This window comes from Centruroides vittatus, unplaced genomic scaffold (assembly GCF_030686945.1).
Source record: "Centruroides vittatus isolate TY-2023 unplaced genomic scaffold, ASM3068694v2 contig_1392, whole genome shotgun sequence".
Lineage (NCBI taxonomy): Eukaryota > Metazoa > Arthropoda > Arachnida > Scorpiones > Buthidae > Centruroides > Centruroides vittatus.
Window position 1 is genome coordinate 1 of NW_027120876.1, and position 12,452 is coordinate 12,452.

Genomic DNA, 12,452 nt, shown 5'->3' on the forward strand with positions numbered 1-12,452 from the left:
ATAAAAATAAAATTGCACAAAGAAACTGACATGAAAGTATTTAATTTCGTATTAAAAAAGCTCAGTGTGAGCTTTGTCCTTGTTTTTCTCGCATAATTTTTTTCGACAGATGCGAGGTATAATCTCAAATCTGGAACTGCCTTCAGCTTATTACGATACTTCTTTTTAATATATAGATAGGAAGGAAAAGCTCTTTTCACAAGCATCGTACTTGTAAATGGCAACAAAAACTGAAGTGCTTTATCAGAAAGTAGCTCAAGATCTTTGTTAAAATTAATGTCTGCCTAGAAGTTAAAAAGACATTGTGCCAATGCCGATGCCAATTTCGATTTTAAAAAATCGAAACGGTTGAAATTCCAGAGAAAATCGTAATTTTTTCCAGATAAGAAACTGTGCAATGTTTCAAATACTTCAGGTTGACTATTTTTAATACGTGACTTCCAAAGATCAAAATTTTAAATTATAGATTCAATTTTGTCAGACACACTAAATTTCGTTTTTTATCTTGGAGAGCCAAACTTAACCTATTTATATGCGGAAAAATATCTGATAAATATGCCATAGCCTGAACTCATTTATCGTCATGAAACTTGGATGAGAGCTTGAAAGGATTGCTTACAAAACAAAAAAAAAAAAAAACTTGTACCTCATGCTAAGCTCAAATAATCTGGTAAGAACTTTACCACGAGATAACTGTCTCACCTCTGTATGAAGGAGCAATGTAGAATGAAGACTCATCATGTCATCATATAGAACTTTGAAAATTCTTGAGTTTGTGGGCCTCGATTCTATAAAATTAACCACTTGGACAGCTTCAACAAGAACAAGTTTCAATTCATGAGGAAGGCTTTTAGAAGCTAAATTTTGTTTATGGATGTATGGCTCCAATTTATATTCCGGGCTACTTTTATTACACGACTGCGAAGACCGGAGTAAATACCTGACATAAGCTTAACACTATCGGTACATAATCCAAAGCAGTTAAACCAATCAATTCTCTTTTCTTTGACGTAAGAATCACTAGCATTAAAAATATCCTCATCTTTTGTGCGTTCTGACAAAGGATGACAAACACCTACTGCGCAACATTTATTAATCTTTGCATTGTACTGTACACAATTGGCAGCATAATTGTTTATTTCTATTTTTGTATTTTGAAATGTATAATAAAATTTGTGATTGTTGCAAGGAACATTTTTAAATACTATTAATTTGTGATACAAATCATATTATCTTTTCTGCCATAATAACTTTTTTCTCTACCCCTAAACAACCTATGACGTACCCATTGGGGTACGCGTACCCTGGGTTGGGAATTCTAGATTTAAGACGTCAAAGTTAAATTTGTAATTTTGCCATTATGTAGTTATTTTACTTGAAATTTCTGGTCAGATTTTTGCTATGAGAAGGGATTTATAGGCGTGATAACTTTAAGAACCATTGTTTTAAACAATGACGTGTTTGTTATAGTCTCAGTTTTAAGAAACGTTAATGACTTTACATTCCAAATAGAAAGTTGCATTCACTCGGTTATAATCTTCCTACGATATAATTTATGCACTTCTAAGAGAACAAACAATTCACCCGCGTGTCTTGGAAATGAATTTGGAGTAATGAATAAAATAACAAGAATATTTTACCATTACAGCATTAACTAAAGCACTTAACTACGTCAATTTAGAAAGTGTACCAATTTATTGATTTTACGTTAATTGCAGTGTGGTATGGTAGATGTAAATTAATTGGTTTAGATTATAAATTAGTGCTGCTATGATTTCAGGCACTTATTACTTTCAAAAATTAAAGTTATATAATTCCACTTAACAGAACTAATTAAAATCGCATATATTAAGACAAGGTTTATATAAGAGATTGTGAATATAGCATAGCGCAATTCATAGTTCTAATGAAACTGAATAATAATATCCTAGGACTTTATCCATTCTAAAATTTTTGTGTGCAATAATTCTTCTAATAAACGAAAATAACCGTTTCTACGTGAATTGTTATAATAATTGAAAATAACAAAATGCAAACTTCATCACTTACTAAAACTACATTTGTAAGTTTTAAACATGAAATATGTCTGCAATGTTTTCTGTCATCATTCACCTCTATGTCAAAGATTTACGGATGGGACTTTTTTAATCCATGTTCATGCGTTACAAGAAACTGCAATTATTTGAACAAACATCTGAAGCGATTTTACTTGTTCTGTGTTGAGTGCATTCACTGGATACATTTCCTTCTTAGTTTTTGCATGCTGGTGCCTTTACTTTCAAATAAAACGCCGTGCATTTCATGGTACTCGATTGTTAACAATGATGTCTTTGTCAAAGTAGGGGTTGCTATTTATACCTTTGTGTTAGCCGTAATATTTAGTATTGTTAAAAGAGTAAAATTAAATACAAAAATAAAAGTACGAAAATCGAATTACCTTTGGCAAAATGAGCTATTTTCTATCATTAATTACACACGAATTGCTGCTGCAATTTTGACAATAATTATTACATTATGGCTTCAGCTGTTAAATATATTTTTCTTTTATCACGATGTGAAAAGAAGAGAATTATTCAAACACGAAGCACTTTTCTGTAGCATTGAAGTTGGAATATGGATGACATTGATGAGTGGCGGTTTGGTATACCTCTGTTCCTTTCTTTTCTTGCTTGCAGTTAGTTTAACAAAGGCATTTCAGAAAGTATCAGAAGATTTGTACTTATTAACAAACGATAATACAAACTTGGAATTGGAATTGGAAGAAATTATGGCACAACACCATGCAATTTGGACATACACCAATCAACTCAACGGACTTTTCAATTATGTATTGACGATTTTGTATGCTGCTTTATTAACAGAAACGTGTCTACTTTATTTTATCGCAATTTTTTCAAAAATGAAATTCGCATTGAAAATGTTTATTTGTTTAATTTGTGTTGTAATAAGTTTTGGCTGTATTTTAGTTGGATTCTTGATGTCTATTTTCACGTCAAACGTAATAAATTTAATCAAAATTAAAACTTAATTTAATTTACTTTCATGAAATGTTTTTCCTTTGTTTTTCTCTTTCAGATGCAAACATCCTTTCAAGATATAAGAAGATTTGCTGATTGCGATCTCAGTTTAGAACTGAAATTAAAGGTTAAGTATTTTGAATCTATATTATAACAATATATGTACGGATATATTGTTATAATATCTCTGTAATTTCAATATAATAACAGCAATAAATTATTGTGCAGATGCTGAATTTCATGAAGAGATTTGGTAAAGTATCTTTGTGTGTATCCATGAATGATTACTTCAACATTACCAAGAAATTTCCGATTAAAGTATAATTAACTACATTTTATAATATTAATTATAAAAATTTTGTATTGATATATTTAATTTTGAAATCTTTCAGATGGCGAGTTCTCTTTACTCTGTATTTTCTGGTCTTCTGAATCTGAGGACAGCTTCGAGACACAATACTCTGTAGTTGATATGTTCAATGTACAGTACTTGTTTTCAAATAAAGATATATTTAAACATAATAATTTCTAATATTTATTTAATTACATATTTTACATGCATTTTTACATGTATAAAAGATTTTCAGACCGTACGAATGCTAGACTTTATCCAGATATGCTTAAGATAAAATTATTCACAACATATCAGATTATCCTTACTCTAATATATATAAATAGTTATTTGGGAGCTGATGTATTATTAATTAAAATCAAAAATATATACAGTTTAATGAAGTAATCCCTAAACCTGTTAAAACAAAAAGAACTATACAGAATTTCAAACATTTTTTAGTTAATGTTTGATAATTATTTTGAACATAACTTAGTGTACAAAATGAATATGAATCAATGAACGTATACATTTCTTGATACTGACAGTTGATACTCTAAAACACTTTTCTGATCACAGTGCAGAGTTGTTGTTGTGGCTACCACATTTCCCTATCTTAAACATGTTTAGAGACTTAAAAAGCGAAATGTTAAGTAATATGTACCGAGATAGTAGAAAGTTTGACAGTAATGCTCAAATCCAGAATGCTGTATAATATTGTTATGGGACAAAGTGGTAATATCCTCGTTGAACAGCGCGATGATATTAACGCAGAAGTTTTTGTTGCAGTTATTCAAGCTAATTGTGTCAAAATATTTTAATAAACTGTAAACTGAAAAAAGTTGTAGACCTAAAAATTCCCACTGCCGTCCACGTGTCTGTGTCTTTTTTTAATCTCGAGAACAGAGTTAGATGAAAGTCAGGACTATATATGGAAAGATTAGGGTGAGGACTGGATTAACTATATAAACTATATACGAACTTTAAATGCAAACCGGAAATCACGTTATTTGAATTCAAATATTTCCTCCGAAAGGTGTTAGTGTGAAAATCCAGTTGCTGTGTTTCTATAATTTTTAACCAAACGGCGCGTTTTAGAATTTCTTCTTAACTCTTAATTGCCATCCCTTTCCCACGGAATTAAAAACGGCATAATATAAAATATTAACTTATCCGTCAAGAAGTCCTTTCCACTCGCATCGACCAGCGGAAATATCGAAAATATGTTAAAATAATCAACTGTTAAAATGTGAGAAAGTTGACACTTAATTAAGACTACGGAGAATCCAAAAACAAACGGAGAAAATAAGAAACCTTCAAGTCGAAGTATTTTAACTTTCATCGTCCGGCGATTACACCTTTGACGTGTCTTCGCTGCCAAACAAACGATCACCTGACGAAATTCCCACACTGTATGAGGATGTAAGAGCCAGGCACCCATTAGTCAGATCCAACATCTCCAGAAGCAATGGTAATCGTAGTCCTCAACAGGTTACATTGATATTTGCTTGTGCTTTGTGCACAGTTTCTTTCCCAGTCCTCCACGGATAATCTACAGTGGAAGGACAGACAGCACTCTTAAAGGGGTATGATAATTAACGTCTAAATGTAAACTCTTTCTTTCTCGGTTACATTAGCGTTTGCATATGGTCTAGGTCATTGACCTCCAGCTTAGTGACGCATATCTATAATTGTATCTTACGCTTATATTTTTGCTTTATTTTTTTTTATTAAAGTGAATCTGGCATGGACTCATTTTTTAAAAAACGGCCATCCTATGGGCGAATTCAGAGCGACCTCCACGCTCGAACAATGGCCCTTTTAGCCATTCAGTGACAGTGAGTGGGTTTTACCAGCCCGTCGCCGATAAAAGGGGTTTAGAGTTTGACGCTCTAAACCCCGGCTTCTCACAATTGATAGATACCGGCACGACTGTATTGTTAAAGGAGAAGTGTGATGTACAGGAATAAGCTAGTTTGAGGCGGAGACCATATATTTTAAAGTAAATAAATGTAAAATATAATTAGAAATTGCAACCCGGCATTGTGATGATGTCATAATAAATAATTGCTCGTTAGTATTACATTTCTATCTCAAATTTTACAGTTGTAATAACTGCACGTTTTACTTTTTGCAAAACTCGTAACTACAAGGTTTATAAACTATTTTTAGTTTTTGTTGTTTTGTATCTAAATAATAGTAAAGAAACGTTTCTTTCAAAGTTCTGAAGTGTTCTATAGCAACAAGGTATTTTTTTAGATTTTAGAATATCACAGATAAGAGCAGATCTTCAATGAAACCATCATCTTACACTGTACACTTAACAGAAAAATCCATTAAAATATTTATATATTAAAATTCTATTAAAATATGAAATGCGAGAATTCAAGTATTATAAATTGTGAAAGGGATGTCATATTGTTTGTTTAATGAAATTATTGCGAAGATTAATTATCAAATGGAGTTAATTTCATTAGATAACTTAATGGATAGAAGTTGCACTTTATCTGAGAATTTCAGTGACAGTTTACAGTAATTGCCAATAAATATTCTAAACTTAATCAACGAAAATCGATAACTGTTTTGCGTCACAATATTCACTAACTGAATATAATCACAAAGGGGTGAATTTCTTTTCTTGGCATTGTGTTTCGCATCGGAATACAAATCGGACGTAATGAAGCGATGTTCGTTGGAATAAAAAAAATATAACGATCAAGTTATATTTTTATGTTTCAAAATCTATATGAAAAGATCCAAGTGTTTGCCTAGAATATAAGTGAATATTGTAAGTGAGGTTTGGCTTTACTTGGCTTTAGCGAACTCCAAAGCAACACTTGATTGGCCGGTGTGCCAAGAGAGGGTGTTTTTTTTGAGAAAATAATTATTATGAAAATGCTGCTTTTGAAAAAAACTCCTAAAAATCTCTTACGCGGTCAACCAACTGGTGAATTATGAACTCAGGACAATTTGCCAAAGTACTGTGCTTTTATTTGCTCGACCACGGATAAGGAAGTGTGAGCTTCCTTCTTAAACTTGAACAAGATAATTATTAAAATTGTTCTCACTTTTTAATCGAAACAATTTTGCGACTGATTGAAATCGAATTTATCAATAAATGCAATTCCTAGAAAATTAAAACGAATATCAGAAAATGATAGTAGTTTTCCTTTATCTTAATGTATTTCATATTTTATTGCAAATACTTGGAATTGAATTCGTCTGCAAACAATACTTAAAATTGTTTTCAGTAAAAGGAATTTATATTTTGATGCTATTGTTTACGAAAACAATCTTTATTTCTTTCGTGTTCAATTCTTTCAAGCTAAGAAAGTTTTCGAACCTATTTTCATTCGTGTCCAAGACATACACTTCAACACAATGTTTAATTTATGCTTAACAGTGTTCGCAATATGTGTCACTGTTATAAGTTAAGAACTGTTATACGTCAATTTCTTTCTTTATTCCTGTTTCTCAACTTCACCAACGTTTGAAATTTCATGAAGAGATTCGTAAGGACTCCAATTGGTATATCTATAGGAGAACTATTTTATATTGAGAACACTGTAATTTTATACCGTTTGGTATAAAATCACAGTATAACGTTACAGTATACCGTTCGGTAATTTTATACAAAACGGTATAAAATTACCGTTCAATTATACCCATGGAAACATAAAATAGTTTCAATGCTTACGGGAATTTTTGTATTGATGCATCTGATATATATATATATTTGTTTACAAATGATAAGTGCTATGTAATCATTGCTGTCTTCAATTATTAATCTTGGTATAACAAAGAATGTTACTTATAAGGAATTTGACAAGAATCGTACTTTGATAATCGTCGACATTTTGCTTAAATTATAACAAATGGTAAATATATAATCAAATTCAACCTAGAATCCAAGGTTTTGTTCAAACTGATAATACTTCAAATTTATTCAAACATCCTTTTAATTAGTGCAGGTTTTACGTTAAATAGGTCTAATTCCGTCATGTGTATGTAATGTATTAGATATGTTCGAGGGTAGTATTTGACCCCATGACTATAATTTGGACACCAATGATAGTTGGAAAGTTTCAGAAAAATTGAAATAGAACGTATTGTATGTTGATTTGTGTACAAATGAATTACTATAACAGAAAGTCTCGTTTCAGCTCATTTCAACATTGACTTATTTTAATAAAAAGAGAAATTTTCTGAAACAAGTAATGTAACTCTAAATTTGTTAGTTAACCTATGTAACGCGATGATTAAAAGGATAGTAGCGGCGCTTTTTAATATTATATAACAGTTAAAACTATTAAAATGTTTTTAAATAAAATGAGATAACAGATGGCTCCACCAAAATTTTAAATGTGGCTAGGAAAGTTTAGCAACTCGTTTCTATATATATATATATTTTTTTTTTGACGGTGATGCGAATTTGCGACATGATGTAACTTACGAAAAGCATTACTGGGATAAATTTTCAGATAAGTTTCCGGCGTCACGCAGTTATATATATTATCAAATACAACGAATTTAAAAAGAAAATATAACAAAGGTCACATCAACATTATATCCACTTGCTTGAAGTCATCATTTCAAAATATGTTATATACATACAGCACCAAAAGTACGATTCAATAAAACAACTTACCACTGGTAGCTCTTACCAAGATAATGCATGTATGCATGTACAAAGAAATTGTTAAAGATATACACTTATATAATTAAGTAATTATTACAAAATCTTGTATTAAAATACGCGTTGACTTCATTATTAATAACTTTAAGATATTAATTTTTCCTTTTCGTAGCTGTCCCAAGCTTCAGCAAACCAGAAAATACAGAATAAAGTGAACTCGCCATCTGAAAAATTTCAAATATTAAATATATCAATGGAATATTTTCATAATTATTATTATAAAATGTAGTTAAATATACTTTAATGGGAAATTTCTTGGTAACGTTGAAGTAATCATTCATGGATATGCATAGAGATACTTTGCCAAATCTCTTCATAAAATTCAGCATCTGTACATAATTGATTGTCATAAGTGTGTGTTAATTTTACAATGAAACTAACAGATATTTATAAAAAGAACAAATTTAAAACACTCTACCTTCAATTTCTGTTCAAAACTCAGATCGCAATCAGCAAATCTTCTTATATCTTGAAAGGATGTTTGCATCTGAAAGAGAAAAACAATGCGAAACGTTTGATCAAATTCATAAATTAAATTATTTTCATTTTAATAAAATTTCTTACGTTTGACGTAAAAACGGACATCAGGAATCCAAATAAAATACATAAAAAAGTCATTATAGCACAAATTATAAAAATAAAAACTTTCAATGCGAATTCCACTTTGGAGAAAATGGCAATAAAATAAATTAAACACGTTTCTGTTAATAAAGTAGCATACAGAATTGTTAATACATAATTGAATGGTCCGTTGAATTGATTGGTATATGTCCAAATTTCATGGTGCTGTGCCATAATTTCTTCCAATTCAAGTTCTAAGTTTGGATTATCTTTTCTCAATAGGTATAAATCTTCTGATACTTTCTGGAATGCATTCATTAAAATAGTAACAAGCAAGAAAAGAAAGAAACAGAGGTATACGTAACCTCCAGTCATCGCAACCAAACACATTCCAAGTTCAATGGTACAAACAAACGCTTCTAGCTGGAATAATTCCCTCTTTTTTACATTGTGATAAACGAAAAATACATTTAAAAACTGAAGCCATAGTGTAATAATTATTGTCAAAGTCAATGTGGTAATTGGAATGTGATTAATGATAGAAAACAACTGATTTTGGCAAAAGTAATTCGAATTTCTTAGCTTTAATTTCTGTATTTAATTTTACTCTTTTGAGGATGCTGAAAATTACGGCTAACACTAAGACAAAAATACAGGCGCCCACTTTGACAAAGATATCGTTGTCGACGATCGAATACCAGGAGATACAAGGCGTTTTACTGGACAGAAAAGGAGTTATCATGCAAAAAGTAAGAAAGAAATGCATCCAGTACACAAATTCGATGAAAAATAAGTAAAATCTCTTTAATAGTTTCTGCAAATAATTGTGGTTTCGTATCACACATGAACAAGGATTGAAGAAATTCCATCCGTAAATCATGGACATTGAGGTGAATGATGAGAGAAAACATTTTAGACATATTTCCTGTTGAAAATTTATAAGTTTAGGCGTAATACTTAGTGAAATTTCCATTTTCCCTTCTCGGATAATTTAATAATCTTAGCGACGTAACAACGCTTATATTTATATCTGCGAACAATTATTAAAGGAAAAGAATTATCCGTTATAGAAAATAAGCAAACTTCCCGGTTTTCACGATGAGTTGTAGGTTGCTTTCTTGTACTCACTTATATAAACGTCATCTATCTCTATATCATTATTTGAAGTGGAATTTTAAGAATTCCATTTATAAAATCGAAAGTTTCGTGATATTATAATAGCACTATAAGTCTAATCAAGCTAATTGCAATTTAAGAAACTTCAACAGGATTCAGTTCGAGTAAACATAATAAAGTGGAATTGATTCGCTCGCTTTCAAAAGTGATGCAGCTACGTTCAGTAATAATTATACAATAGAATACCCATTATGATATTTTACTAATTACTAAATCTACTCTACATGCATTACCATTATAGAAATCCATATTATATTAAAATTGCATTTTTATGGCAATACGAACGCTATTTTCATAAACTTATCAAACTTAAATATGGTGACTTTTGGATAAGCCTTTCGTTAGTTCTTGCAAATATAAAAATCATAAAGCACTCTTTATAAACATAATGCATATTTCAATATAAAAAAGTACCAAAAAATTATTAACAAGAGCGCATTTGGAACACAATAAAATGCATTTCTGGAAAATTGTTCATAAAATTGTTCAAAAACGGTTCATAAAAAATGTACAAATACAGTTTATAACATAATTTTTTTATTGATATGTTATAATTTTTTACGAATTTATTAATTTGACCAAGTAGAAATTTTTGAATTTTGGCGCCTCAAAGATTCGGGGGTATAGGCACCTGCCTCCACTGACCCTTCTGCCACGTCCATGAATGTTATTTTATAATTGCAGCCTAATGAGCGTCTTGTTTTCTTGTCCTATTACAATTACGTAGCTTAACAGTAAAAACAGATGATGTCCGTGAAAGGTTGAGATATTCTCGAAGGGGTCGACTGAAACCCAAATATTTTCAAAGACGATTTTCAGCCGCAATCGTGATTTTTACCAGGTAAAACCCATACGTGACTGAGTGAGTTCGACTACACCGTTTAATGAACAGAACAATGGCAGCTATTTTTGTTAACATCAGGCTTTCCTGGTGCGTTCATTTGACATTTCATTTCTATTTTCTACGTCATCAGATAACTTATACAAAGGGCCAAACATTCACTCGTACCTGTCATCCGTATGTCACTTTACAGTGAGACGCGTTATTATTTTATCTTCTGCCGAAATTAGGTTATTTCGTGATATACGTTTTCTTACCTTTTTTGACACTGGACTTTTTTTGAACGGGGCTTGCCTTTTATATTTTATTATTATTTCATTACTGATTTGTTTGTTTACCTTTCTTTATCGTATTGTGCGTGCTGGCCGCTTCTCACGCCCTCCTGGCGTCTTGTGGCCTTATTTTCTAGCCAAAATCCCTTCGTCCGTTTTCGCGCTTTTTCCAGGGCGCTGCCAGTACGAAACTACTTTTATTAACTTTAAGTAAACAATCTTTAATTTTACTTCTTTCATAGACTCTTATTTCTAGTCAAAAACACGTCTATTACAACAATTTTACAACCCAAATTTCAGCTTTGTTAAAAGTATGCTAATTTCACTTGTGGGATTTTTCTATTAACTATAACACAAAATAATACATTATTATACAATTTACGACTACTCTACAGTATTTATACAAATTAATAAACTATTAGTATCTATCCTACAGCCCAATTCTCTGCAGTGAGTTGGACATTTTTTTAAACTAAAACATTCTTCTTAGATTGGTCATTTTATTATAATTAACAGTCAATGATAAAATAAAACACATCCTACGTCAATTACAAAAGTATATTCAAAAATTCCAATAGAAACTTTTTTTTTCGTCAGCCCAAATCCCTGCAAGGGGGTTTGTTTTTCTTACACTAAAGTACCATATTTGGGGGTCATTTCTTTTATCTTATTAACCAAAAAAAACATTAATACACATTAAACAAACTCTACGGTATTAAATACGATTTAATAAGTTATTTGCAATTTCCTTCCAGCCCTTACCTCTGCTAAGGGATTTGGGCCTTTCAAATCAAACCACTTCTTTTGTAGGGCCGTATAATGAACTTTATTAGTCAACAATACATTAAAACACATTACTCACACACTTTCAGTTCCTGTGTTTCTTGCTCCCCTGCGGAGTCCCATGTTCGATTCCTTCTCCCTTGTGGAGTTTAAGCCCCCGATACCGTCGGTGCCGCCATACTGCACCTGGTTTGCGGTATCAACACTGGGGTGGGACTTACTGCCAGGGAGCCGCTGCTGGGGGGCTTTCACTGCACACTGGACTGATAAATGTTTCTATCTTCAACGGTTAACCACGAGTTGCGGTATTATTGCATATAGTTGTTCATCACGAATATATTGTTTATGTATATTATTTTGTTTTTATTCTTAATTTGATTGTCATTCTTTTCTTGTCCTCTGATTATAATTAAACACAATAATATTATTCTACCTCCATTTCTTTTCTATTCTCTGTACATTATTTATTACATCATCTTCATTGTATATTTTCATAATCAGTAATCAAAATATAAAAACCGCTAGGATGATCCTGGCTTCATAGGTCTTCTTGGTGGGTCAAAAAAAAAAACTATTATAAACTCTTCAAAGCCTCTGGGATGGCCCTGTCTTCATCGGCCATTTCTGGTGGAAAAAAAAATAAAAAATAAAAAATAAAATAAAAACTTTGTATATACTCAAATCATTGTAAATTCTCATTATAAATAACATATTTCTATTAGCACCATTGTTCCTACTCCCACTATCCCTACTCTCCTTGTCCCTTCTACCTAAC

At 31.2% G+C, this 12,452-nt stretch overlaps 1 protein-coding gene across 2 annotated transcripts in view; it reads left to right on the forward strand.

Moving 5' to 3' along the window:
- The first annotated feature begins 2,114 nt into the window (after window positions 1-2,114).
- Window positions 2,115-12,452, forward strand: part of LOC136968108 (uncharacterized) — a 79,562-nt gene continuing 69,224 nt past the window's right edge. The window contains exons 1-4 of one of the 2 annotated variants that reach the window (XM_067262059.1): window positions 2,115-2,998; window positions 3,076-3,144; window positions 3,246-3,335; window positions 3,410-3,502. In XM_067262059.1, the coding sequence (XP_067118160.1) occupies window positions 2,117-2,998; window positions 3,076-3,144; window positions 3,246-3,335; window positions 3,410-3,484 (1,116 nt within the window). In that variant the 5' untranslated portion in view covers window positions 2,115-2,116 and the 3' untranslated portion in view covers window positions 3,485-3,502. Of the gene's footprint in view, window positions 2,999-3,075; window positions 3,145-3,245; window positions 3,336-3,409; window positions 3,503-12,452 lie in introns of those variants that run through there. The other variant, XR_010879603.1, reaches the window with a different exon arrangement.